Here is a 25207-nt window from a genome sequence, read left to right on the forward strand (position 1 = left end):
GAACAAAAATAAAATACATGGTAAATATCCCGAAATTATTAACTTTAATGTATAAAATAATATAATGTTGAACCACATTTAAAACAAGATTCTGAATATTATTTGTAAAACTAGATATATTCTAATTATATTATCAGAACTGGATAGTTAAAAATGTGTTCAGAGAATGTTACCGTTTTTATTGTTCCTCCTTGAACTTACACTTTTTACACTCGAGCTACTCAGCCCTCAGATTACTTTACAAGATAATAAAAAAACAACAGCTAGCAATAAATAAAATAAAAAAAATGACTTTTTCTACTTAAATTCAACCAGTTACTAGACCTTCGAAGACGATAAAAAGTTAAATAAAAAAAACATGCCTATTTACGAAAAACTTTCTAAAAGATTCGAGAGTAGATTCTATAAGACTAAAACTAGACATAAAAAACAACAGTGATATCTTTTAAACATGAATAAATTAAACATGTCTAATAGATGAATATAATTTATAATGAAAATACATTATAGGAACAAAATTCCATCGTCGTTATTACTACTTTAGTCAAGACAAAATCGTTAATGAATCATAGACAATAGACGAAAGTCCAGTAAACAATGTTAAAGAATATAAAAAGGAGAGGAAACAGGAGGCGAGATCGCTTGTCTATCCAAGTTGCGATCTCTTGCGGGGTCATCTGAGTCCAAGTGTGGTGTTGGGGAGGCTCGTCAGATCCCTCGCTGCCGTTGTTGCGAGGCTGCCTGCCGCCCGAAGCTATGAGATCGTCGTAGCTCTGTGTTGTAATTGTTGGCAAGTTGAGGGCAGATGGGAAGCTCTGTTTTATTAAACAAAATTTATATATAATTACCTGATGTCATAAAATAGTGATAAATAATTTATATTTGATTTGTTTTTCAGCTATAAGTAAATATAGTTATTGTCATTATTTACCTCTTCCAGTGCAGTGTATGCAATAAACAAGTAAAATGTTTAAGGTAAGTATTCAAGAAAATTGATATAAACACAAGTATTTTATTAATGTTACGGAAAAACTATTTTCAACATTAAGTGTGTTTCATAGCCAATGTTCTGGTTTGCCGTGTAATACTTAAGAATATTAATCGTCATTCATTAAAATACTTAAGAAAAACATTATAATAGCCAGTCAATACTAGATAGTAGTGTGCAAACTTTTAATTTTGCGTATTGATTTAAACTTTTAAGGAATTTTATTATTTCTTATTGATGACTTATTCGTTCAGGTTGATTTTTTTTGAAGTAAGAAGAATGGTATATGGTTTTTCATATAACTCACATGTACAGTAAGGTAATTGTTGTATCCGGGCCCGGCAGGGTCGCTGCTGGTCTCCTGCTGCAGCGAGGAGCACGAGCGCGACTTGCTGAGCTGCGGAGACGACTCCCGCAGCTCCTTCTGCAGCTCCTTGCGCGCCAGTCGGGGCGTAAGCGTGCTCTTAAGAATGTACTTGCTGTTCACTTTCTTCAAATTAACAACTTTCCTATAAGAAATAAAAATAAAATTTACTATACGTTATTTTATAAGGTTATGATAATTTTTTTTTATTTCGGTACGTAACCGCAAAATTTTCTCGTCATTGCCGTGCCCTTAGCCTCGGTTATTGCAGAGCCAGTCACCTGCCTGATGATTTCTGGCACTAGGTCTTTGAAACGCAAAAAAACTCTTATTTGCAATTTCCAGACCTACGTTTAGAGATTCGCGTTAAAGGGTGTGTAAAACATACACATACATAACCACAGGTAAAAAAGAGATATCATTTCAGTTCTCAAGCTTGATGGTTCATTGTTAATGTAACAAGTGGCCCATTTGAAGATCCGCCCATCCATGTCATAAAAACAAATACAAAAGCGAATTTCGTTGACAATTTTAACGCACTCGAGTTAATAAGTTACTAACCAGCCAGCTATATGAGATGCCATATATTTGTTTAATAATTATAACAAATACTAATGTTTTTTATCAAAATAGCAAATACAATTTTCGTATCTGTGCAAATATGTTATATAAGGCCAATACATAATCTTCAGATATTACACTGACAATATTTAAGTGCTAAGTTTTATGTATATATAACTTGTATGACGAATATATATTCTTCTGTATTTCAATTATATTTTTCTGTATTTGTTCATATTTTTAAATGGTCTATTCCTGCTTTATGTTTTACATATAGAAGCATCTTAATAAAATGAATGCCGACTTACTTTCTGCGCCAAATAGTGTTAACGAACGCGAACTCCACCAAGGCTGAGAAGATGAAGCCAATGCAACCAAGGAACCAGATCTCACTGGCTTTGATGTAGGAAACTTTAGGCAAAGTCTTCGCTTGTGATGACGCAAGCGTGATAAATGACAGCATCGTACTCGTTCCTATAACGTAATAATTGTTTATTGGAAAATATTATAGGAAATTGTATGGGACCGACAGGATGAAGTTCTCCGAATAAAACACTTCTCACTATTTTGATACAAATGAGTCAATGTCTTCGGTTCAATTATATATTATTAATTAATCCTTATTTTAATCCAGTGTCGATAAATTTATTTTTGATATTTTTATAACATTAAAATAATGTTTTAAATGACATACATGTAGAAAATACAAGAATATGAAGCGCCGGCAATGCACGGCATTATTACAAAAATTATATGATATACCTAAATGTAATTCAAACACTACATCCCTCAAAAGTGCAAAAAACATTGGAACTGGTTCATTAGTTCCTGAAGTTATCACCTACATACAAACATTTCACTTCAATCATCTTCTTCGTCTTATTTTAAGACGTTTAAAGTCTTATTTTTCGAAAAAGATTAATAAAGGTTCATCTCGTATCATTTAGTTTTGACTTACCTAACGTTATTCTTGGTGCAGAAGCATCAGCTTGTAACCAAAACGTAACCCATGACATAGCAACTATCATCATTGAAGGGATGAAATAATCCATGAGGTAGTAACCAACTTCTCGGCCCAATTTAAAGGTAAATTTCAATGCACTGTAGTTACCAGCTGAAAATAAAAATATTTTTTAAGAATTCCCTAATAAAAATTAGATTATTAAATTACATTCACAAACATATAAAATGACATTACATCTACCTCCTAGGCGCATATTGACTATATCGCCTCTGACAACGGACTCGTTCGTCCAAAAGTCTAGGAGAGAGTATTCAGTCAAATGTAACTCAGAAGAAAGTCGGACTGGATTTTCTTTTTCCCACATTAAACGTAAAATAGAAGCGTTGTACTTCCCTGAAAATAGTTAATTTATATTTATTTCAAAAAAAAATATTGAATTTCAAAATTGAATTTGAAGTTTTCTTAATGTAAATATTGTATGTAATTAAAACTCACAACTCTCTAGATTCATTGAACACTTTTGGTCGTCAAACGGAAATTTCTGGAGATTCATCCAACAGTATAGAACTGCTTGCATTCGACGACTGAACAAAACCTCTCCATCAGGTGCTATTGAGATCAGCACATCCTTACTGTCGGTTCCCATGAGACTTGACGATTGTTCGTTTGACATGTACAAATGGGGAACCCAAATTCGCTGCCGGAGATCGCTCTCTCCGATAATTTTCGTGCGTTCAGGTGAATATAAGGTGTAGGCAAGCCGCGCGTCCGTCCATCTTAATTGTAGAAGGAAATGCAATTTGAAATTCTGTAAAAATACATCGTAATGGATTAAATTAAATTGAAATTTTGAAATATGTTTACAAATATATTTAAAGTGAAAATTAGAATAATTTAATTATTATGATTGTGCTTAAAAAGTGAAGTATTTTATTTTATATATATTGTCAGTATTAATTAAAATTACAAAGCGGTACGGTGCGGTCATTTATATTAATAGAATATTCGCAGTTAATGCTATTTCTCTTGATAAGAATTAATATAGTGTGACAAAAAACAATAATAAAACTTATTGCATTCTTCGATTTTGAGAAGTTTGAAAAACTTCAAAAATTTGAAGATAACTTCTTCGTAGATATTAACAGGATCTACAAATCTAACGCGTTTTTGTGACTTTTACTTTTTTAAATATAAAAAAAAAATCTTATTACAAAAATATTTGCTTTATAAATTAACCTGATTCGGCATCAATAAATTAATTCTATACATTAACTAGTACTAACTAAGTACTTTCTAATTACTGATTAAATTTTTTGTTTTAATTAATTATTATACATATGATTATTTCCCTTACCAAATCGTGTGCTTCAGCGGGTTGTATAAAGTATACATAAGCGCTGGCATGTACATACACCACTTCTCCTGTCTGATAAGTAGGGAGGAGCAGACGGTCGTAGCGACACTCGTGGGCCAGGCGTGATAGGAACTCCGACTGCGTGTAGCTATCGCCCTTGTCGAGAGATGGACATTCCAACAAAGCATTCTGTCTGAAATGTACAAATAACAATAATAGTACTTTTATTTTATATATAATAAAAAAACTAACAGTACCCATAAGTATTACAACTACAAGAGATATTAATTATACGTCCCATGGTGTGTGTGCTACATACCCTGGGAAATTAGGTATAATGTCCCTTGTGACATTGGCTCACTAACCTTTCGAATATGAATGGTTTATATCTAGCCAGATGGATTTTGACAAAATCCTTTAAAAGTACCAATAAGAATATTGTATTTTCATTCTGTTTTTATATGAGCACAAATTACGCAATATATTGAAACACCACAGCGGGTTGAGGATTGCTATGACTGTGATTATAAGAATAATAATTAAGTAAAAAAATAATATTTCTTTGCTTCTCCAATAAGTGTTTTATATCATTTTCCATAAAATACTTGTAGAGAATATTTTCTATACCGTTGTCGACACATGCTAGAAGGGTTCTGGCATCGTGCCTTCAACGAAGAATAGATGGCGCGTAAATCGTATCGGATTCATTAGCTACTAAACAGTATCAAACCTTAACTATTTTTACTGCATAGTAATAATAAGCTGTACGGAAATAACATAATTCACGAGCAGAAAGCAAATATTTATGACGTTATATTTTAATATTGACATAATATGTTGTATCTCGGTAGCTATTCGGTTATTAAGTACTTATTCCAATAAAATAACTCAGTGTTTAGAGAAAGATGTTATTCTAAGTGAATATATGGATTCATGGAGCTGCAAGGTCGAGGGAACCAACTACTAACGGCAACTATGCTAATATTTGTCGTTCTAGATAACACTGTGAACGAATTAACTGAGATATCAACGAGATTTGCTCTAAGATTAATCGTTAAGCTGCTTGCTACATGTGTACTATCTTCTTACGTATTTATGTTGGCGCAAAGTAGACATTAACCAGTATCCGCTTTTACCAGTTTACAAAACTTGTAAATATTGAAACCCTTACAAGCTATAACGTCACTGTAATTATTGAAATTAATTAAAAAATAAATAAAACAGCCACGGATGTAGGGAGAAGTTTTTAATAATTCTTCATTATTGGTTTATCTTAGGAAAGATGGATTCTACTGATCTATGAACCTTAACTGTATGATAATTGAGATGTAGTAGGAATGTAAAGTCGAATATTTCTCTTGCAAAAAAAACTATTATAATTTCGAATCTATAATCAACTAGGTGTGCCCGCAACATCGTTTGAATTTAACAAAAATTGTTGTTGTAGCCTTAGTTACATTATATGCCAGTGGAAGTCCCGTCTAAATCAGTTCAGCCGTAACCGGAACAAACAGACAGACAACAAAAATAAAAAAACCTGGTAAATATCCCGTAATTAATAACTTTAATTATAAAAATAACCATGTTAATTTAAAATTGTATACAGACAGACATATTTTAACTTAACGAATAAATTAATATGTATTTAGTAAAAAGATGTTAATTTAATATTGCAAAGAGACACTCAAATTTTATTATATGTATAGATTAACGCAACATACTTATCTTCATTGGTACACAAAAGTTAAATAGTGTCAACCTCTTGAACAATTTTATTCACGGTGGTCAATGTCATGTAAGATGAGCCAACTACGCAGGAGATATTATAGTGCACAGCTGCATTCATACTCTATTCTACCAGTCTCATAATCCAATGTTATAGCAAACCCTACATTACTGGCGACTCAGCTGTAGGATCAACACACTTTCTCTACGAGAGTTTTACACACTACAGAATTTCGACAAAAACATTATTTTTAGTGAGGAAAAGTGAAACTAACTTTTATATCGTTGGTTTAATGTCATAGGTGCTGTTTTCCTTTTTTATCATTAATGTTTGGATGAACAAGACAATTGTATCTACATATTTATCCAAAATCACTTTATAAACATTACGAGTTAGAGATTAAGCTTTGAAAATCATGTTAACTGGTGGTTTGCATTAGGTACGCATCGATTGTATTAATTTCCATTGATTAAGATGATGTTGCTCATTGATGAAGATCAATTATCGAAGTTTCAATTAAAATTTAAATTATATTATCGAGACAATTGTAAATATAGGACGATATGAATTGTAGATTTTGTCATTATGGGTTTAATATGATACATATAATGTAGGTATTGTTTAAACGGAGTTCGTTACTGCACTACTGTAACCGTGTTTATATTTAAACACTTTGAATCTACCTACCTCATTGTTTCTGATAACATGGTATCATATTTAAATCATAGATACACAATATTTAATCCAAACACACGTATAAATTTAAACTTGCAGAAGATAGTATCTTTTTTTAAATAAATACATGAAGTTGACTCATTATCATAAATTGTTCTAATGAATCACTGTACAGTATTTGTTGTAGGTAAGCCTTAACTATTTTTATTATCAAGATATACTTTAAAATTGTGGACTGTTTTTAATAACGACTTTTCGATTATATAAAGAACATTTTTGCAATTCAATCTTTATTATGAATTAGTTTTACTGAAATGATAATAGGTAGAGATATAATGTAGATAATGATACATAATTAAAACCTGAATGTTGTGCACCTATAAATAGAAATGTAATTAAAAATGAATTGATTTGGGCTTCGGTTTATTTAGATGTTGACTCAAGACGTTTTACAATATGGATAAAAATGTCATATTATTAATATACATATTTATCGTTGTAAAGCGTAGTCATTAGTTCTAATTGAATATATATGTTCATTTAACGAATGAGTTAAGATTTTTATACCGAATTTTCCCGTTATATTCTATATTTCGCAGCGGTAACAGCTTTGCATTTTTTATTTTTCAAATTGTATAAAATATCTTAAGTGTAGTGTATAAATTGATTGTTAGTTCTGTTACTGTTAAGCATTTATTGACTTACCCTATATTTACTAACACGATTAAAGTACCTAGTAAGATAATCATAAAATGTAGAACCTGATATGAATTATCTTCAAGTGCATGTGACTAAAGAACTGAGTAAAAATTTTGCAACTGCTACGTCGGTCTAGTGGCAAGCTTGTACTACTGCAGGACCGAACATTTTGGGTTTGAATACAGATTCGGACTGTAATAAGAAATTACGGTCCGAAGTCGAGATTGTCTCACACTGCTTCGAAAAACTTGTTAAAGTCATTAGTCCTGTATCTGATCCCTTAGTCTTACAAAGTGGGGAAAGAGACCCAATTTTTTGCATTATAAAAATATCTATTACGGAATTGTTCTGTCTCAATAATAAATAACGAAAGCCAATTTAATTTCTATTTTAATTATATAAACATAGTTAACCCTTAATTTGTTATCTATTTTATTCTTACGTAGTTTTAAGTAGGTAACCTTACTTTAAGATGTGTGGTTAAAAAAAACATCGCTGATAGGTTTATTTTAATAGATGACATATATTTATGATTGCCGATCTATCTTCATTCCACACGCACACGCAAATTTGCTTCAGTTTATCTTATGAAAAAGGATACTATAAACTTTGTCATCACATATTATAATTAAAGTATGATAAGCCGTTAAATTAATAACTAACCGTTAAAATATAATTTTTCAAACAATTTTGTTTCGACCTTTAAATTAAGCAAATTACACTTTATTAGTATATGCTATTTTCGAGTTTTTTTCATACACCTAAAAAGTTAATTAATTGTATATAAAATTTGTAGGTTTTTTCGTTTGACATATTTCAAGAAATTTCTTTGGAATAGGTTGTCTATAGATTCTTCTGGGTAAAAACAGTAAATATGTAATAGTATGTGTGCAATATTTTATTCAGCGATATTAATATAGTAGTAATAACATAAAAATAGTGTAACCTGACTATTAAGTTATATTTCTGTAATCAAACTTCGCGTAAATAAAGTTATAAAATGCAAATAATTATCAAGACTTACTTAAAGTATTGCGAACAGAGACTAATTGAAGATCATTATTAGTTTAATATATTTCATTAGGTACACATTGTAATAGGCTGTATCTGTAAAGTAAACGTCTCAAATAAAGTAGGTAAGGAATTTTCAATATTGTAATACCGATTTCATCTTAATTTAAAAATATACCTAACAATATACATACCTAAGTTAATAACGAATCATGCTGCTTTAAGTAGTTTGTATAAAAAATTTAAATGTTAGTGCCACATTTCATTGTATCGTCGGTGAAGCGTGCCCGACTGATTGGGACTAATATTTTTTTCATACATTTGTATTTATAATATTGATTTTTATATATTAGAGATGTTTTTCCTAAAAATCATATGAGTATGCGTAAGGTATTAGAATCCAACCCACATCGTTGTGCCGAGGGTCCTATCTGTTTAGTATTCCGATCGCGAAATATCGAAGCCTTTACCTTAATCACTAGGTCATTGATTCAGGAAATCGAATTTGGGTATAGTGATTTTTGATTTCAATCGATCATCCTTCATGTTAAATAAGGTCGAGATCACTTGACGAAGCACGCGCAGCCATCTGCATCAAAATAGATTAACGCTCTTTTCTTTGAAAAGATATTGTTACGCTGACACTATTCACTTGTAATATGACTTGCCTGATATGCATAAACTATTGTCTTATAGCATTTAAAACAAAGACATCGTCCTTGCTTTTTGTCATTAATATAAATATAGTACCTATCTACCGTTATAATAAAAAGACGCCATTGAATTAAGACGTAGCAAAGGCATCTTTGTATGTTTTTGGAAGTGGAATTAAATTAAAATCAAGTTAGTTAACTATGTACTATGTTAAATATATTTATTCACTTTGAATATTATAACTAGTATTTTTAAGCACCTTTGTTTTGGGTTATTTAAAATAATAATAATAATAGCAGTGTATTTATTTTTATGGAATCCATTTAGTTCACATTTTCATCAAGTTACTGGTTCTGGGAACAAAACGACACAGTTAAACTGCGATAAATACAAGTAGGTACTTTAACATCTACTTAGCTTCATGGCTACTTTTTATTTCGTGATACTTTGGCAAGGATACACGACATATATCACATAACGTAACGACTACTAATCAAGAGTAGATAAGTCTAAGGAAAAATAAAACATTAAACGAATGAAAAATTAACCAAATACAGATTATATTTAAACATTTTAAATATAAAAGTCTTGGAGAGTATTACCTACTTATTAAATAAACTCAAATTATTTTATAACCATTAATTAAGTTTCGATGATGAGGCTACCTAGATAGATGAGGACGTAATAACTATAAATTCAAATATAAATAGAAAGAAGATATTTTTATAACATAAATACTAAGGAATTTTTTAACGAAATTGACAAAAAAAAGTATTTGAATTAACTTACTGTCTAGATATAAGTATTTCAAGTTCAACTACATTGTAAAAAATTCGATTACCTACCTACCACCACTAATCGAAACACTATTAGCAAGAGGCGATGGTCGGTCTACCTTGACCCTGGTTGTGTTGTGACTACGGCGCACCTCAGTCATGTGATCGACGACGTCGCAGATTCTCAATTAATCTAACCAATCGAGAGGCCAAAGAACGGCTTTAATAACAATTTTCTCCTCACTATCAATCTGATCTTAACTAATTTCGTGAATAAAAGTTTAATTAGTCTTTTTTTACTACTTCTTTTATTTTATTTAATGTATTGTATCGAATAAAATAAATTGATTTATTTAACAACTAACATTTCGATTATTTTGTACTTTTGTTTATGTCAGGTAGATAACTATGATGGTTAATGACACAAATACATACATACTATGTAAAAAGTTTTACACTGTTCAAAAATATAAACATGAAAAGTCTTTAAGTTTAATCCTTGCCTTTATATTAGCCATAATTTATGCTGTAGGTATCATTTTGTGACCTAAACGTAACTGAATTGCAATAAAAACACCTTGGTCGTTATAATCTATTATGCATTTAATGCATTAATGGGTTGAGGTTAGGCCTAATAACCTATCATTACTTGCACTTAAATTAATTATAAAAAAATATTTACATACAATATGTGAAGAGATTTTTATCATGCATCTGAAATTTCGGAGAGAGAGAATCTCAAATAAACGACAATGACAGACTATCGATGATTTTGCACCTTCGAAATAATGTGTTTTACAAATAACTTAAACCTTCACACCAGATTGAATTTGTTTTCGATATTCTACAAATTTCCTGGTAATACTTAATTTAACCCTCCGCACCTGTTATCGTTTACGAAAATTATTTGTAACATTTAAAAATGATCTATAAATTTAATTTAATTTACCTTATCGAATCAGAAATTTCCATTCATGGTTAGTGATCGTTCTTCGTTCATTAGAATTTTATTGGAGACTTGAACCTATACCTACAAAGAGATAAATAGCTACTCATTACAAATAAACATGGACCAATTCCACCACCTAGAAATGTCTTTTGTGAAAAAGTAACAATAAGGTCAAACAAGCTTCCTTACTGCAACGTTTTAATTAACAAAAGAACATTTTTTGTAAGTAATTATTTGTTTATTTTATAAAGTACCTACATGGATCCTATATTTAATAAGTTAACAACTTTTTACATGTTAGAACCCAATGATATAGATATGTGTTTTAAAAGTTAACGACAGTTTTAAAAAATAATCTGGTAAATGACAATAATTTCTTTTAATATTCATTTAAATAAAACTGAACAATAATTCCTTGTATGATACAGTTCAAAATTTTTTTGAGACTTAACATTGACGTAAATTACGGAATGTTGTGTCTAACAATTACAGAGATTTATCGGACCGTGTCTTAAGACGTTCTTGTGACTTTTTAGTAACAGTCCTATAATTACAATTAGGATTCTGATTTATGGTTTATCGTTCATTCCAACATTACTTTATGAGAGCTCACTGTTGTGGGTAATATAATGTTATAAATAGCAAAAAGAGTCTTCTTTTAATTCCAAACATTTTCCGGTATTTTACAAGGATTTCCGCTTTCGCTTTAATCCTAGTTTAAAAGGTAAATTATATTACAAATTTAAATTACAAATAGTAATTGGAATTTGCATTTGGAACTCACAAGAATTGTTATATAAAAGTAGATAGAGCCATCTACGTGTCCATTTTGATATACGTAATTTGATTTCCAATCGCAAATAATTTCAAAATTTATTAAAATTTTATTGTTTAAACTTAAATAAATTACAGTGATTTTATTAAATGAAAAAATCATTACTTTCGATAATATTTTAGGCAGGCCTATAGACATAAATATAATGATGAATTATCATGTTAGAAAAATTAGAGTAAGTTATTAGTTTTACATGTTATAGATGTAGCGTTAATAGAAAAGGACATCAGCGAAGTCGAAATAAATATTTGATAAGAGCGCTCACAACCGTTAGTATAGGGTATCCATTTTAGGGTAATATTCTTAAATGGAGATGAAATTCATAAAAATACCATTTCTATTACTTTTTGTTTTAATGACGTCGTGAAAATCTTTTTTCGCTATGTTCAATAACTGGCGATGATGTCATCTCGACCGAATATGGCCACGGCAGCTAATCTCAAGAAAGACTTTCTGTTCCCTCACTATTATAATCCGATGAAACGGTAAATCCGATAATATCGAAAAGAGTACACGCGCAAAAGTCTTACATACTTTACGAAGCACGGCAGTGTACACACTTCCAACGTTCAGACTTCTGGGATGTTATTGAAAAAAAATTGGTAGAGTAGCGCAATAACTTCTTATAGATTTGGAACCAAGATCTCGGAATCTGCGGCCACTGAACCAACGAAGCTTGCTATTACCAAAATCTTAAAAATCTACCTTCGTTAATGTTTCGACACCGCCTATGGTATGTAACATAACATAGATAATTTACAACTGGGATAGTATTCGTACATCTGACGTCAAAACACTCCGTCTCTACACGTATTTGATTTATGGTTCATCATTACAATAATATCCTTTCAATAAATAAAATAATTAGTGTAAATAACAAACATTTAAAAACAAATTACGCTATAATATGTATTTTGTTTGAGGCAACACATATATGAGATAGTTAGTAGATAGTTGAAGTGTTAAACCATTGTTTAGATACAGTGCCTTATAAATTTTCAGCTCTTCTCACTTTTGAAGAGCATATCCCAAACCATTGGCAGATTTTTGATAATCCGAAAGTTTATTTATTCAAAATACATAACTTAATCTTGGTATTACACACAGGATAAATATTAAAGTAACTTTCAACCGGAACAGTGATACGCGCAGCAAGTTATATTAATATCTACTACTGCCAAAATATTTTAAATCACCGGGGTGAGATGATGGTAGCCATATATAACTTGCAGATTTCCATATTAACGTAAATACCGCAGTGTTTGAGCAGACAATTGTGTGTGACTCATTTAGTTATATATTGTAGGTCGACAATTGACATATAATATTAATGTATAATAAAAAAAAGAAAACTTGAAAATGCACGGACGGAAGTTGGCTTTTGGAGGAACAAATTATCTAATCGATATAAATATAAAAATTTAATCAAATTGTAATATTTACTTAAACATTAAAAAAAAAAAAATATTTTTAATAAATTATACTGTCTTCACTTGAAATACAAATTAGGTGCTAAATAATAAAATCGCTTGAAAGTAAAGTAATCATAGTTTGTACAAATCAAGTTTATAGCGTATCCGAAAATGCTGCTGTTTTGAAGGCGGAAAGATGACATTACACCGTACTTCTATTCTTGGCACCAAATGATACTGACCAGGAATTAAACTGACAATTTTCAATTAAGTTTCACGTAGCTAATGAACTATTTCGCTTTTAACCTAAAACTACTTAAACCATTATCAATGTGTCATCTTTATATTAGCCAGAACTAGATAGCTCCTAGTTTATCTATATTGATTAAATAATCTTAAGTACCTACTTACTTCCACTTACATCTTAATAAAATAATTAATAATAAATTAGCTGGTCTTGGTTGTTCTTACTATTTTTAATTGCAGTTGATTATTTTAGTGTACATGAGAAAATAATTTTATGATAAATTTAAATGCCAGACGCCACTGGCCTTATCAACCTAATTAACAGATTAGTATCTCACGTAAGATAATCTGATAAGCATTTGATGATCTTAATCCTTGGGTTTGCTGTAAAAATTTAGTATACGAAATATTATTTAGGGGCACTTTAGTGTTCTATTTCCATCTAAATTAAATTTCATATATTTAACTGTGTTTTTTTATTATAGAAAAATTGTTCAGTATATTATTTAAAAAAATAAAGCGTTTTTAAATATTTCAAGACATGTGAAGTCATACTTTTGCTAGTGAATGATTGATACATATTATTTCTTATAATTTTAATCATTGTTAAATGAAAACTAACTAACTTATTATTAGTTTAAAATAATATCAACATCGTTTTCATGATAAAGCAATTATTCCGTTTGTTTAAGAAACTTAATATTGATTTTTAGCTTTAACAATCGTTAATTATGAACCTGTTAATGAGTTAGCTCGTGACCATACCTCATTATTGTCACAATAGCATCAATGATACTTAAAACAGCGTGACGGAAGACGTGCACCTCTTTTATTTTATGCAAAACAAAACAAAAAATTAAACAGCCTGAAGGCTGGTCAATAATATTAAATATAAATTTATTAAAAAAAGATTTTGCAAAAGATTATGAAGAAGACAGTATTGGAACTGAAATGACATGGATTAATTAGTTAATTAAAGATTTTTGATAATTTTGAATCAATCAAAAAATTGATATCTAAAAATTCCTTGATAATAATTTAATTAATATATTTTTGTAACATGATTTTAATAATTTAATAAAAAATCTGACTGCTTAAGGCATAAATTACGTTTTAGTATACATTAATAAGTATTTTTGATTGAAAAAAATAATAACAACAAGGTGTTTTTTTTATCAAATGGGACGAAATTACGGCTTAGGTAGAGGGGAGGCTTCTCAATCAAGAATAGTTAACTGCGAAGGCATATAGCAAACAGCCAACACGAATGCGCTCGAGAAATGTTCTAGATCTGAAGTGCATCTAGGGAATAAATTATTTTACTCTTATCTGTACGGATAAAATCAAAAACAGTCTTAGGTATAGGATAATTGTGAAGATAGAAGTGTTATCTGCCAGTCCTGACTGGTTACTGGGTGTTACTTGATATTTCTTCACATTGATCTATTTTTTCAACTCAGCACAACATGACCTATAGTCGTACAGTGGGTATGCTCGACTCTACCAAAGACAAGGTAGTGGCTAGATAGGGATAGAGTACTAATAATAAAATTAATAATATATGTATTTTATATTAAAATACTTATACTTTTATATACTATTTAACATTAGGTATACAAGAAACTTCTCGCCTTTAAAGCATTTGAGAAACATATGGTGATTTTGCATAAGTAGGTAGCTATCGCTCTAATTATGATAAATAATGATTTTAGTTACGCCATTGAGTAAAGCCTTTGAAGCAAAATTTGTTACATTTTCGTATTCTTTAAGATCTCGTTACAAAATTTAATGTAAGGTAAATGTTATTTACATTTATTTTTACTTAAAGAAATGTCAATCTATATATCTATATAGCTACCGATGGATAGATACATCAAATTATTAAAAGTGATCGTGATATCTATTAATATTTTGTATTACGTCTTGTGTTAGGTCCTACACCCATCAATCGTACATTTGCGTCGCTCTACAACCTATTGTTTAATAACACCTAAGTACGTGTTGTAAATAATCTGTATTGGGTACACAAAATAATTGACATTAAAATAGCGTTCGCAAATTTTAATAAAAGATAAATTAAATACGCCCAAGTTTTCATCGACTACGTAACATAATAATTGTGATGAAAGTAAAAAATACGTAAAGTAATAAATACGTGCTCATATTATATATCCAGAAATTATGTACTTTGTAAAAACTATATTCTAAATAAAAAAATAGAAATATACAATCAGATAAATTGATTTTCATAAAATTTTAGTACATCACTTAAGACCTCTTGATACTTGTTTAAAACATGTGTGTAGTGTGTACCCACAGGTTCATTTTTATTGCTGTTATATACATGAGATAAGCACAACTTCTTTAGTTATTTTCTTGGAATGTTTTCAATTCTTTCATAATAGCCCATTTATTTATGTTTTTAACTTAATAATTTTCTTAAAACATATCACATAATATATATTAAATTATTTACAATTAAAATATACTTACGATGATTTTTGTCCTCTTGCACTATTTATAATAAAGATTATAACACTAAATAATACAGTTTTTGAGCTCATGATGAATCTGTTTACATAATACGACAATTACAGCGCGCACGAAAATCGACGCGTCTGCTTCGCGTTATCGATTCACCACTACTGCATATTAGGAAGCAGTTTTCACGGAAAGCGTATAAAGGTTGCGCAGGCGACGGAAACATCTATCGTTTATGAGCTTTTACACACACCACGTAAATTTGCATTTCGCAAGTATAAGTTAAATGACACAGTTTTTTGTGCGTCAGAGCAAACGTGCGCCATAGATAAGTGGTTTATTGACATTGTTAATTATAGAGATTAAAATTATAAATTATAATTCAATAAAACTACGTAATAATTTTAACTTTTAATTTTGGTCTATACTTTTGACAGGATGAGGTTGCATACAATTAACAGTGTATGAAATAAAATTGAGGTCTTGTAACAAATTAGTTAATCTTTCAAAATGTCTCTCAGTGTAAGGCAATGCACCTTCAATAAAGTTGGATAATGATGGTACTTTCAAATTACCCGAAATAATTTCTGGTGCTAATATATTAAACACAAGTTGGGCTGCATGACAGTTTTTATTGTTGGTATTCCATTCTGCTGCAAATTTTAACAAAATTTCTTTTTGCGTATTATTAATTTCTTTCAGGGTCTCTGTCAATTTATCATGACCGAATTTTAAAACTTCATTTACAATTTTTAAAACATGAAAAGGTCTTTCCATACGCAAGGCTAATTTCAGAGCTTTAACTAATTTTTTGTCATGTAGTAAATTCATTAATTCTTGTTCTTGTATAATTTGTTCTTCCCTTTCTTTAGCTAACTTTTCTCTTCGTTCTGCAGATACATCTTTTAAAGTGACCAATTTTGAATCTGATCCTCCCGTTATTATTTGGTCCTCACTTTTACTAACTACCATTGACCAGACCTTCCCATCATGGTTATCAAGAGACATTTTACATTCAGAAGATTTTATATTCCATAGTTTAAGAAGACCATCTGCTCCACTTGACACAATTTGCTGTCCTTTACTCAAAAAATCTACTTTAAGAACAGAGCTTTCATGACCTTCAAAAGTTTTTAAACAACTTAAATCTGCAATTGACCATAATTTTAATGTACTGTCAGCTGAAGATGTTAAAATTACTTGATCTACAGGTGAAAATCTCACACACCATATGCCTCTCCTATGTCCTTTCAATACTCCTAATAATGACAATTCATCGTTCCATAGTTTAGCTGTTTTATCTTGTGACCCTGTAGCTATTATTTTATCATTGGGTGACACAGCAACACAATTTATATCCATGCTATGAGCTAATTCAGTATGACTTGGTATAAGTTTTTGATCCACTGTGTCTTTTGGAACGGTCCAAATCTTTAAGCAGTTATCTTGGCTTACAGAAGTAAAAAATGTATCAGATAATTGTGAAGTGAAAACAGAGCCTACAGAGGCAGTATGCCTTGCTCCAACACCAAAACATTTTATTTCTTGGTTAGTCACTTGACACCATATTCTAACTGTATTATCTTTACTAGAAGACACAAACATCTCAGGTTTAGTAGGAAAGTTTGCTAGGGCTAAAACAATATCTGTATGACCTTTTAATAATTTGCAATCCATGCTTCCTAGTTCATAATACTTCAAATCTCTACTATTAGTAGCTACAACAATATGTGATTCATCTTTCCCCACAAATATTATGTCTAATATTTCATCTGTAAATCCAATTATCTGTTTCATACATGTGAATGTTTCCAAGTCGTGAACTATGATATTATGGTCAGCTGTAACCACTGATATCATATTTTTTGCTGTATTGAATAACAAATTAGTGATTGCTAGTCCACCTTCTTCAGTGGATGAAGATACAAGACTGTTGGATTGCTCGAACATAAGGCAGCTCATTTGTATATTCCATATTTTTATAATACCTTTCTCACCAGCACAAGCGACATAAATTCCTTCAGTCTCTAATTTCTTTTTAAAATTAGGTATTCTAAAAGATGGTGGCATAAGTATTGTTGCTTCTATACTTTCATAAACAGGTAAAACTCTGATGGGCTTACTTTCACCAAGTTTCCAAAGTATCAAAACTCTATCCCTTCCAGAACTTATCATATACTCATTATCTAGAGTAAATTGTAATGAGGTTACTTTGCTAAAATGACCTGTGTAAATTACATCATCTTTACCAGATTTAGAGTCCCATGATCTTATTTTTGTATCATCAGCAGCTCCAAAAATTAGTTGTTTGGAAGAGTCTGGGTGATATTTGAGAACAGTGAATACACCCATTGCTCCTTTTAAACTACTTGTACAAGTATGATAGTTAATATCCCATAGTCTTATATTACCGTCAGTACCACCTGATGCAATATTAGCATCATTAGAATCAAATGCTAGCCTTGCAACTGCTCCTTTGTGACCAGACCGCCACACTTTTTGTTGTTGTCCTGTTTCTCTATCCCAGAGTTTTAACAATCCACTTTTATGGACAGTAACTACAGTTTTATTGTCATGAGACATTTGGAAAGTATATATTTGATCACTGTCATCTTTTTCATCTGCTGTTTCTCCAATTGTAAGAGTATTACAGAGTGTGTTTACATCAATAACTTTTATAATGTCATCACACTGGCATAGAAAATGCCCACCATCAGTTGTCCACTGAATATCACCGCCGGTGTAGAAAGCTTCATATTCGCCTGTTTTCTCGTATCTGCAATGTAATAAAATACTCAATCATTTAGGTTAGAAATTGTATTATTTCCTTTTTATGTACACCTGCTCAGTAAAATAATCATACGATTTTCTTTGTTATTATATTTGAGAGTGCTTCTATATTATAATTTAATCTACTCTGAAAATAATTGCATATCATAATTTAATAACTCTGAATAGGAAACCGAAGAAATTAAAATCACACAACACACAAAACATTGTATTTCTAAACATTGTATAATACTGACAGGAAAATAAAATTATTGGTTTAGTACTTACATTTCTTTTAATGTACTATTCATATTTATAGCCCCTCAATTATCGTATTTTAATATAATATTGTAATATTAATAGCACGTGGGTCAGATGTAAATATATAACATGTTGCCTGTGTATTTTATAACTGTCATTGTGACAACGAAAATTGGAACTCGAGCACTACCAATGACAATTGAAATTGACATTTAAACATTAAATGAATAATTGGTAAAATAATGTGTCTTCGTTGCACAAAAGAAAATAAAAATAAAATTTAAAAGTATAACTTGATAAGGCTTTTTCCACTGATCGATTTTAACGTTTTTTTATTCATTATCAACGTGTTTAATAAATTTATTTAAAAAATACAACAGCTTGTCCCGATTTATAAATAGACAATTTTAAAGATCATTGGATTTCATATCGCATTATTATTAAAAAAATATTAAAATATATTTTACATATATATTTCTTTCACTAGTATTCATAGTAATATTTTATTAAAATAATATACGTTTGAAAAGAATTGTTTCTGAACATAGTATTATTATGACATAAATAACTAAGATAAAAGGTTATTTTATAAAACAATAATAATTGTGATTTTAAAAGCCTTAAGTGAGTCATGTTTGGAAGACTACATTTCAGATCGACGAGGAATTTCACTATGTCGCTTACCAGATTGCCCTGTTTATACAGAAAGTTTACATCTACAGTAAAAAATGAATCAAAACCTATAAAGTTTGATCCGGTTTTTAGTTTTCCTTTTGTAAAATATATTGCTTTAGTAAGTAGGCTCAAAGTATATCATTTATATGGATCGTGTGTTGTTATACCTAGCAGTGGCTTAATGGAACTTTTGAATTTTGCCTCAGAAAATACATTTCTTATTGCTTCATATATCGGTAAGACTATTATACAATTTGTTGTATAATTTCGATCTTTTAGTCAATCAAGTATCAAAGTAAATTATGTTTATCTAAGTGACAACGACTAATTTTTTTCTTCTCAGTAATATATATACAGGGTTATTTGTAAAACATTAACAACCTCGCAGGGCTAGATTGAGAACATCATAAACAACAACTTTTGTTTTATGACTTTTCATAACTCATTAATTTTTACTTTCATACAAAATTAAAAATATTAAAATTGATTTCTCTAATGTTAAAAACTCTATACGGCAATGAAAAAAAAAACAGTTAAAATAGTCTGATTTTAGCTCCACCCACAAAATGGGCGGAGTTAACACGCTTGACTTGACGTAATTAACGCTTTGATGCGCCGTCGCAGTCTTACGCTTTGATGTGCCCGCGCAACGTGCTCTTATTGCTAATTTCAGTTTACAGTCCGTTGATTTCAGTTAATAAGTTCACTATGCCATATTCCAATATCGAATATACTGAAATGGTTCGCATTTTAGCGAAATGCGATGACAACGTTTCAGAAGCATGTCGTCAATATGCGATTAAATTTCCAAATGTGCCTACTCCAAGCCGCGTGACAATGCTAGCTGCCACACAGCGATTACGCGATTACGGCCAATTCCGTTCTCCTTTAAGAGATAGTGGTCGTCCGCCAAGGCGCACAGTTCAAGAAGAAGAAGACATCCTGGAGTTCTTCGAAGCCAATCCAGCAGCGAGCACCAACGATGCAGCCCGGCGGTTTAATGTATCGCAATACTTCGCATGGAGTGTTGTACACAATGAAGGGAAATATCCCTTTCACCTTCTTCGCGTCCAAGAATTAAACGAACCCGATAAACCCGCGCGAGTTGCGTTTTGTAACTGGGTGCTAAACGAGAGGCCAACTATTTTATGGACTGACGAAGCAACATTTGGCAGAGTCGGTTTGTTCAATTCTCGCAATGAGCATTTGTGGTGCCATGAAAATCCACACAAAACTAGACCACATCATTTTCAACACCGATTTAGCGTCAATGTGTGGGCAGGAATTGTAAATTCAACTTTACTAGGCCCTGTCTTTTTGGAGCGACTCAATGGAGAAACATACCTACGTTTCCTCACTGAAACACTACCAGATTTAGAGGAAGATATACCCCTTGCTGATTTACGTGTTATGTATTATCAACATGACGGAGCGCCAGCGCATAATGCTCGCGAAGTCCGGAATTTTTTAAATAACAATTTTCCTGGTCGTTGGATTGGGCGCGGCGGACCTCGTGCCTGGCCCGCTAGGTCGCCGGATATCACGCCATTAGATTTTTATTTATGGGGACACGTCAAAACATTGGTGTATAGTGGACGTGTCACAAGCCGTGAAATGTTAGTGGAGAAAATCACTTGGGCTTTCGACCAGGTTAAGTCAAACTCACAAGTGCTATCGAGAGTGAATGAACAATTAATTTTTAGGTGTGGATTATGTGTAGGTTGTGAAGGTGACTACATAGAACAATATGTGCGGAATACACACAGACATCCCCGGGATTTAACCCTTAGAGGTACAATAGAATAAAATTTAATTTAAAATAAGCATCATTGTATAGGTTCACCAATACATTAACATAATTTCATTGTATGTTTCACATTCCTAAGCAAATATAAAAGCAAGCAAGTCAGTATCAATTAAGCGTTCAAACAGACAAGTCATTCTCATTACCTAAACGCGATACTCACAAACTAGCTGGTCTCCATAAAACTATCAATTCTAAATGGTGTGTGGTTCCAAACCCATACTATCATTTTATTATGTTTTTGTTTTATTTTTAATTTGTTAAAACAAAATCAATGAGCTAAAACTTAAGTTTGTCTTTTAACTTGAGAAGAATCTTTATACCCAGATCCTAATTCCATCGTGAAATCAGTTTAACAGAGTTAAGATCATATTTTTTAAGTTAATTGTATAATTCATATTTGCATTTTTTTTTGTAAATGAGGCAGTCAGAATAATAAAAATATTGCCCTTAGGTTTTTTTGTATAAAGTTTGTTCATAATAAATTGTAAAAAAAAACAATTGAATGTAAAATTTAACAAGAATGTAATAATATTAAGCATAAAAATTAAAGCTTATTAAATTAAGGTCTGTTTTTTGTTTAAAAAAAAATTATTTCAGTTCTTAATTTATTATACAAAAATATTATTATAACAAATTAGATGAAGAAAGGAATAAAAGATATTGAGTCATATTAATACAGTTACTAAATACCATAGGGACATACAATACCAAGATTAATAAAAAACAAGGCCTTTTGTGTATAATAAAATAATTTTATTATTCTTATGATTGATGTTCAATTGAGATTTTCCTCTGAAAATTTGCAGGAAGGTTGATAGTTTCCTGGTCTAGCTCGCTTGAGGTACCCAATCCCAGCTGGTCTGATCAGCTCTTTGCCAGCATGGTTGATATACAACTTTTGATAAGTTGTCTACCTGTAGAGATTATGAGACTTATTAAAGAACAGAAGTTTACTGGATAGAAAATACAATCCATTCTGAAATATGTATTGTGGAATTCATAAAACAAACATTTCATCAGAGGCGTTGGATTGAATTCTAATTGCAATATTAGCAATACCAAAAAGTTACATATGCAAAATAAAAATAGTTTTATTTAAATGAGGACTTTACTTTCACATTTTAAATCTAAGCAAATACATCTGCTGCTATTCAATTCCAAACTAAAAGAAAATAAAAATAGTTAAATTACATGCTTAATAATTTAGTTAATTTTTTTGTCTTATCAATTCAAAAATAACATTATTAATTTATGCTTCCTCTAAGAATTTAATTTTACTTTGTATTAGTAATGTAAACTTATTTTACTAAAAGAAAGGAATACCAATAACAACCATAGGAAATAACAATAAAGAAAGCTGTTGAGCACAAAGATGAGCTTTCTCTTCAATATTTTTGTCAAGAGAATAGAAATTGTATGACATTTATAAAATTTTAAATAGATTGGTTTATTTAAAATTGTTTAAGGGAGATCAACAAGGTCTTGTACACATCTGTACAGAGGTGCAAAGTAACAGACAACATTTAATCTTGTATCACAAAATACGCAAAATTTTACATAGGTAACTTAGGTATAAAGAATGAATTAAATTTTCCACACTTTAATATTAAAAAATATCCCAACAAAAGATTACATTAAAAAATGTAAAACATAGCAGAGAAATAAACATACTTACTATTTAATTTCCTTTTAATTGTCTTATGGTGGAAAGAACTAAACTTTCAATTTGCAATGGTCAGTAGCAATGTCGCAAAATAGTAGTCCAACTAAAAGTAAGTTGCAAAAACTGTTAAATCTAAAACTAATGATTCATACAACAAACTCGTAAAACAAGACCGAAAAGTTGCAAAAAAATGTAAACAAATACATAAATGTCACATTGCAGGGTTTAATTTTAATTTATCTTGATTGGATATAGGCAATGATACTAGACCATACAGCCTTGTCTTTACAGTAAGATTCTGATAGATGGATAGAAAAGATACCTACTATTTTGAAACTGAAAAATAATTTGTTTTGATAAAACTTATTTGTTTTTATTCTATTGTTGAATGTAAATTAATAACACTGACTCCTTTCTTCTCAAAAAAAAAATTTTAAAATGCACTTCTAATTCTTGGTTCTGGTAGCCGGAATTTCAAGTTGATGGCCTGTTTTTAATGTTTAATAGATTCGTGTGTCATATTACTTTATAGAAATAGTTAAATGTTGAATACATTAGTCATACACGTAAATTACGTACCTAGGCATCTAAACATGCCGTGTGCCTAAACAAAACGATTTAACCTTTTATCATTTTAATACGGTCAGTTTTATGCTTTGATAAGTAGGAGTATGAAGGCGTTGTGGTTTACCTATGTACCTACATAATGAGTCACGATTAATATTATTACGGCTTTTGATGGATAGGCCGGCCAGATCAAATGTTGACAAGTTTTTAATTTATTGTGATTATCGGATTTTAGTTATTGTTCGATTAAATAACTCATTAGTTTACCTTGAATAAGATAAATTAAAGTAAAGTAATAGTAGTACAAGCAGTTTTACTAAAAAAAAGATTAGGTATTGATAATAATCATATTGTCTTTTGTTCATAAATAATTAAATAGGTACCTTATTTTAACTTAGATTGTTAAAATTGAGAAATATTTTTTTTCTTGTTCGTAATTAACTTTCATTTAGCTTTATAGCTTTTTTTAAACGACTTAAAATTGCGGTTTTTAATTTGTCGGGACTTTTTTATGTAGGTAGGTATGTTACGGAATCTCAAAGACGGTTTGACCGATTATGAAAATTCTTTTTTATTTCAAAGTATACTTAACAGTCGGTCTCATTATCAGGAGTCGAGGATCCTATTATCAGATAGGATCCGGGAGATTAGGTACATAGTTTAAGAAAAGGTATAAAATAATAATTAACTTTACTACGTTATACGAATACCAAATAACTAAATAATCTTTTGCAAATTAATTAGTCAAGTGTTTAAATTGGAACATGAGACTGAACATCACTTTTTGCTCGGCACTTCAGAGTAAAAATTTCCGGGAATCCTAATTCCGGACGTAAACATAAAATACAAACATTCACACTATGATAAACATTCGTCATCGTAGCCACGAGAGGAACAAAATCTGTTACATCCTGCAAACATTTGCGCGTCGCTGTGTCAGTTAAACTGATAATACGAAGACGTATAGCGAAGCGTGTGGGCGGCGCGAAACCCTTCTACGCGCTTTCCGAAAACCGCTGGCCAATAGCGAGCCAGTCACGTGATTACGTTGAGGGTTTTTACTATTATTATTAAATATGAATGACGCAACACGGAAGGATATTGAAATGTTAGAGAGTGCAACAAAAACTTGGAAATGTTTTTTTGGAAAAAATATTTAGTTTTGTTCAAGGTCATAAAACAAAAGTTGTTATTTATGATGTTCTTAATCTAGCCCTGCGAGGTTGTTAATGTTTTACAAATAACCCTGTATATTTTAATTTACTCATTGTATATATCCAATCCAACTGATTATGATTGTTACTCAATAAGAACTGGCTCAAAACAAAACAGAAGCGAGAAAAGAGGCTTTTCTGGGATGTAAGTGCTGTGGTAACTTAACTGAAATATTACAATTTTCAGGTATAACAGGAGGAGCAGTGTTATCATTAAGTACACTTCCTTTTAAAAATGTAATTGGTCAACTGTATTTAAGTGAAGACAATAAATTCGTCAAAATATCTTCAGTGGGATTTTCAGGAAAGAGAATAGATAGAGTTGTGGATGTAAATGACTGGATCCCAATATTAGACTTGAAACCAAGAACAATGGATGCTATTTATCTCAGACCAGAACTCACTGATGGAACTAAATACAAATTATTTGTCAAGTTTGGTATTGTTAGAGATTCAAAGAGAATGGGTCAAGTACTGGAGTAACTAATGTATACTTATAATATTTAATATAATAGTCTAAAATAGGTGTTGAACAAATATATATTTAAAAAAACTG

At 30.5% G+C, this 25207-nt stretch overlaps 3 protein-coding genes and 1 long non-coding RNA gene across 5 annotated transcripts; 1 reads left to right on the forward strand and 3 right to left on the reverse strand.

The window, feature by feature from the left end:
• Window positions 1-30: 30 nt before the first annotated feature.
• Window positions 31-15931, reverse strand: LOC124529809 (pH-sensitive chloride channel 2-like). Of its 2 annotated transcripts, none has more exons than XM_047103724.1 (8): window positions 15708-15931; window positions 4232-4424; window positions 3373-3685; window positions 3112-3270; window positions 2872-3027; window positions 2222-2387; window positions 1296-1497; window positions 31-815 (listed from the first exon to the last, which is right to left on the reverse strand). In XM_047103724.1, the coding sequence occupies exons 1-8, from the start codon at window positions 15776-15778 to the stop codon at window positions 567-569; spliced, it is 1509 nt and encodes a 502-aa protein (XP_046959680.1). In that variant the 5' UTR covers window positions 15779-15931; the 3' UTR covers window positions 31-566. The 2 variants fall into 2 exon arrangements, with proteins under 2 accessions (XP_046959680.1, XP_046959681.1); XM_047103725.1 differs by having other exon boundaries at window positions 32-815; window positions 3118-3270; window positions 15708-15930.
• Window positions 15932-16097: 166 nt separating this feature from the next.
• On the reverse strand, window positions 16098-18911 carry LOC124529808 (transducin beta-like protein 3). The gene is made up of 2 exons (XM_047103723.1): window positions 18753-18911; window positions 16098-18471 (listed from the first exon to the last, which is right to left on the reverse strand). The coding sequence occupies exons 1-2, from the start codon at window positions 18773-18775 to the stop codon at window positions 16107-16109; spliced, it is 2388 nt and encodes a 795-aa protein (XP_046959679.1). The 5' UTR covers window positions 18776-18911; the 3' UTR covers window positions 16098-16106.
• Window positions 18912-19262: 351 nt separating this feature from the next.
• LOC124529811 lies at window positions 19263-25207 on the forward strand. The gene is made up of 2 exons (XM_047103728.1): window positions 19263-19636; window positions 24839-25207. Exons 1-2 carry the CDS (start codon window positions 19357-19359, stop codon window positions 25132-25134), a joined length of 576 nt encoding a protein of 191 aa, XP_046959684.1. The 5' UTR covers window positions 19263-19356; the 3' UTR covers window positions 25135-25207.
• Window positions 21799-24670, reverse strand: LOC124529812. Its single transcript, XR_006966439.1, has 2 exons — window positions 22883-24670; window positions 21799-22121 (listed from the first exon to the last, which is right to left on the reverse strand). It is a non-coding gene; the product is annotated as an uncharacterized LOC124529812 (long non-coding RNA).

Source organism: Vanessa cardui, chromosome 5 (assembly GCF_905220365.1).
Source record: "Vanessa cardui chromosome 5, ilVanCard2.1, whole genome shotgun sequence".
Taxonomy (NCBI): domain Eukaryota; kingdom Metazoa; phylum Arthropoda; class Insecta; order Lepidoptera; family Nymphalidae; genus Vanessa; species Vanessa cardui.

Coding starts and splice junctions, on each gene's coding strand:
- LOC124529809 (XM_047103724.1), bottom strand. CDS start 15,778: ATGAGCTCAAAAACTGTATTATTTAGTGTTATAATCTTTATTATAAAT. Junction 3,686..4,231: donor CCGCTGAAGCACACGATTTG/GTAAGGGAAATA, acceptor GTATTTTTACAG/AATTTCAAATTGCATTTCCT. Junction 816..1,295: donor ACAATTACCTTACTGTACAT/GTGAGTTATATG, acceptor TTAATAAAACAG/AGCTTCCCATCTGCCCTCAA.
- LOC124529808 (XM_047103723.1), bottom strand. CDS start 18,775: ATGAATAGTACATTAAAAGAAAT. Junction 18,472..18,752: donor AATAGTACATTAAAAGAAAT/GTAAGTACTAAA, acceptor ATTACATTGCAG/ATACGAGAAAACAGGCGAAT.
- LOC124529811 (XM_047103728.1), top strand. CDS start 19,357: ATGTTTGGAAGACTACATTTCAGATCGACGAGGAATTTCACTATGTCG. Junction 19,637..24,838: donor TCTTATTGCTTCATATATCG/GTAAGACTATTA, acceptor TACAATTTTCAG/GTATAACAGGAGGAGCAGTG.